Consider the following 2951-nt stretch of genomic DNA (forward strand, 5'->3'; position numbering starts at 1 on the left):
TAGATATTTTAGACTAATAAATTTAAGTTTTTTTTGACATATTTACAGATCCAACCTTATTTTGGATCTAGACTTATATTAGTTTTGGATTATCCATATCCACTTTGGATCTTAATCACCTAATTTCTTTATTCTCTTTTTATCTTCTCATTTTTTTCGTGTTTGACTCCGGTGAATCTGAATCGAGTGAATCTTCTCATCTTCTTCTTCTTTTTTCTTCTCATCTTCTTCTTCTTCTCAACTTCTTCTCATCTTCTTCTTCTTCGACTTCAATGTCGTGAAAAAGTAGGTGAATCTGCTTCGTTGATGATAAAGAAAAACAGGAAGTTCTAAGAGAGAAGAGGATGCTCTGTCCGTCAAAGTTCATCACTATTCTTTTCATGACTGGAAAAAAAAGAACTGATCCTTTTTTGTGTATTTGAAAACTTGAATGTGCATTTGGATATTTGTCTTTTGTGTTTATGTAACTGGTATTTTTAGGTACAATTGTAATTTTTAGAGACAACTATGTTCTAGGGTTATTTAACAAATAAAGTATGTTGGTACAACTGACTAAATATAAGTACAACTATGTCTTTGAAGAAATAGTTAAAATATGTCTCATTTGACAATTATTTTGGTACAACTGAGTAAATCTAAGTACAACTATGTATTTTGTGTTTAACATTCCTCGCCGTCAAAAGTCCACATTGGGACAGGACATCTGGTGCCGTCAAAGAGCTTACATGTGTAAAATTAGGCCTGGGATTTCGGTTTTTCGGTTTTTTTGAGTTTTGAAAATCTTACCGAATTGAACCGAAATATATTTCGGTTCGGTTATTTCGGTTTCTCGGTTAATTCGGTTTTAAATTTTTAAAACCGAAATTAACTGAAATTTGATTAAAAACATGAAAAATCGGATATTTCGGTTATTTAGAGATAATTTCGGATTTTTTGGTTTTATTTCAAATATTTCGGTTATTCGGTTTCGGTTATTTCGGTTATTTTAGGTTAAATTCGGTTATTTTAGGGTAAATTTCGGTTTTATTAGTTTTTTTCCTAAAAAAAATTAAAAAACTTAAAAAAAAAAATCGGTTAACCGAAAACCGAACCGAAATAACCGAAATATTTCGATTTTTTGGAAAAAAAATTGTACCGATCGGTTCAACCGCCATAACCGAAACCGAACCGAACACCAAAAATATCGGTTCGGTTCGGTTTAAAATCTCAGGGCTATGTAAAATAATATTTTGCCCCAGCAAAAAGTCATATAGTTGTTCAGTTTTACACAGTTGTACAAAAATGAACATAGTTGTTTTTTGTTCTATAAACCATATAAATTAGTTGTTCTTTACTCTAAATCAAAAAAATTTAGTTGTATTTATGATATTACGTAATCAAAATACATTTACTATGTTATCTTGTATTTAAATGTTTGAAACCACCACTATTTCTTGATTTTCATAATTTGTGGTTGTTATATACAAAGTAACTTTAAAAGACTAAGGTTGTCTATGTAAGAATTTGGGTTTCTATGATTTAGATTTGTTTTTTACATGTGAAGTAGATGTATATGTTAAAATTTTGTGGTTGTTATATACAATGTAATCTTAAAAGACTAAGTTTTTATATATTGGTTCTAAGTTTTCTAATTTAATAAAATTCTGCAAATTAAGCAAGACAATACAATTATTTATCTTCTTTTAAAATCCATCATATATTTTTTCTAATACTTGAATAGTATCAATCATAAAGAAAGCGTATGACTGAAGTATTTTCATTGTCAAATGCAAAGAAAAAAAAAACGGTTTATAATTTTATATTTTTTCATAGCAGTCCATCAGCATAGTTATACTTATTTGTGTTAATTGCACTAAATTTTTGTATCTGTAATTTTCTATATAGTTGTATCCAATGGTCCTAGTTGTCTTATATATGCAATCCTTAATTTTTTTAAAAATAAATTTAGCATTTTTTTTCCTGGTTAATGAGAGAGAAGAGAGAATGTTTTATTATATTGGTTATTTTTTTTTAGATTTAAATTTATAATATAATATAAGAGGGTAGAGTTGGATTTTAATAAAATTGGAAAGGGAAGGGGTAGTGAGAAGGGGGGGTTTTTTTTTTTTTTCAAATTGGATACGAAGGAAAAGGGGCTAGAGAGATTAAAGTACTCTGGTCTGTCGAGGGTTTTAGACTTTTGATTAGGAGCCAAATCAAAAAACCTCAGTCGAAGCATAAACTATTTTTTAGGGTGATGGCTATGTTGGTGAGACGAGCTCTGTCGTCGGGTCGAAATGCGATTGGGTTTCTCAGAAGAAGCTCCTCCGTTGTTCAATCTCGCGATTTCTTCTCCATGTCTTCTTCTTCTTCTTCTTCTTCACCAAACCGGATGATGATAGGCAGCCGAGATTCGCAATTCGATTTGTCCCATATGCCCGATTTCCTCAGAGATTCTCGTCGAGGCTTCGCTAAAGGCAAAAAATCAAGTAAAAAGCTATTCACTTTACTTTATAATCCCTAATTTTCTAATTTTTTTTTTTTATTCTTCTTCTTCTTGTTTGTTGTACTAACTCTTTACTCTTGTTGTTGTTGTTCAGAGGACGATTCATCGGGGATGGTGGACGCTTCTCCAGATATCGGGCCTAGCGTGAAAGCAGCTGCCTCTTCTCAGATGGAGGCCGCCATCGATGCCTTGTCTCGTGATTTAACTAAACTCCGTACCGGCAGAGCTGCTCCTGGTTCCTCTTTTATCCAAATCATATACTATTATATAGCTTCTCCTTCTGCTTCTTCTTATCTGGGTGGGTGGGTGGCAGGAATGCTTGATCATATTGTTGTTGAAACGGGAGGTGTCAAGATGCCTCTCAATCACTTGGCTTTGGTCTCTGTCCTCGATCCTAAGACTTTGTCTATCAATCCTTATGATCCCGATGTACCCTTTCCTTTCCTTTCTCTCTCTCTCTCTCTCT

The 2951-nt window shown here is 32.4% G+C and overlaps 1 protein-coding gene across 1 annotated transcript; it reads left to right on the forward strand.

Moving 5' to 3' along the window:
* LOC104720536 lies at window positions 2102-2935 on the forward strand (the record flags this gene model as incomplete). The annotated part of the gene is made up of 3 exons (XM_010438428.2): window positions 2102-2468; window positions 2580-2720; window positions 2799-2935. Coding segments are annotated over exons 1-3 (510 nt in total), but the record flags the coding sequence as incomplete, so codon positions are not given.

Source organism: Camelina sativa, chromosome 10 (genome assembly GCF_000633955.1).
Source record: "Camelina sativa cultivar DH55 chromosome 10, Cs, whole genome shotgun sequence".
In the NCBI taxonomy this organism is placed as follows: Eukaryota; Viridiplantae; Streptophyta; class Magnoliopsida; order Brassicales; family Brassicaceae; genus Camelina; species Camelina sativa.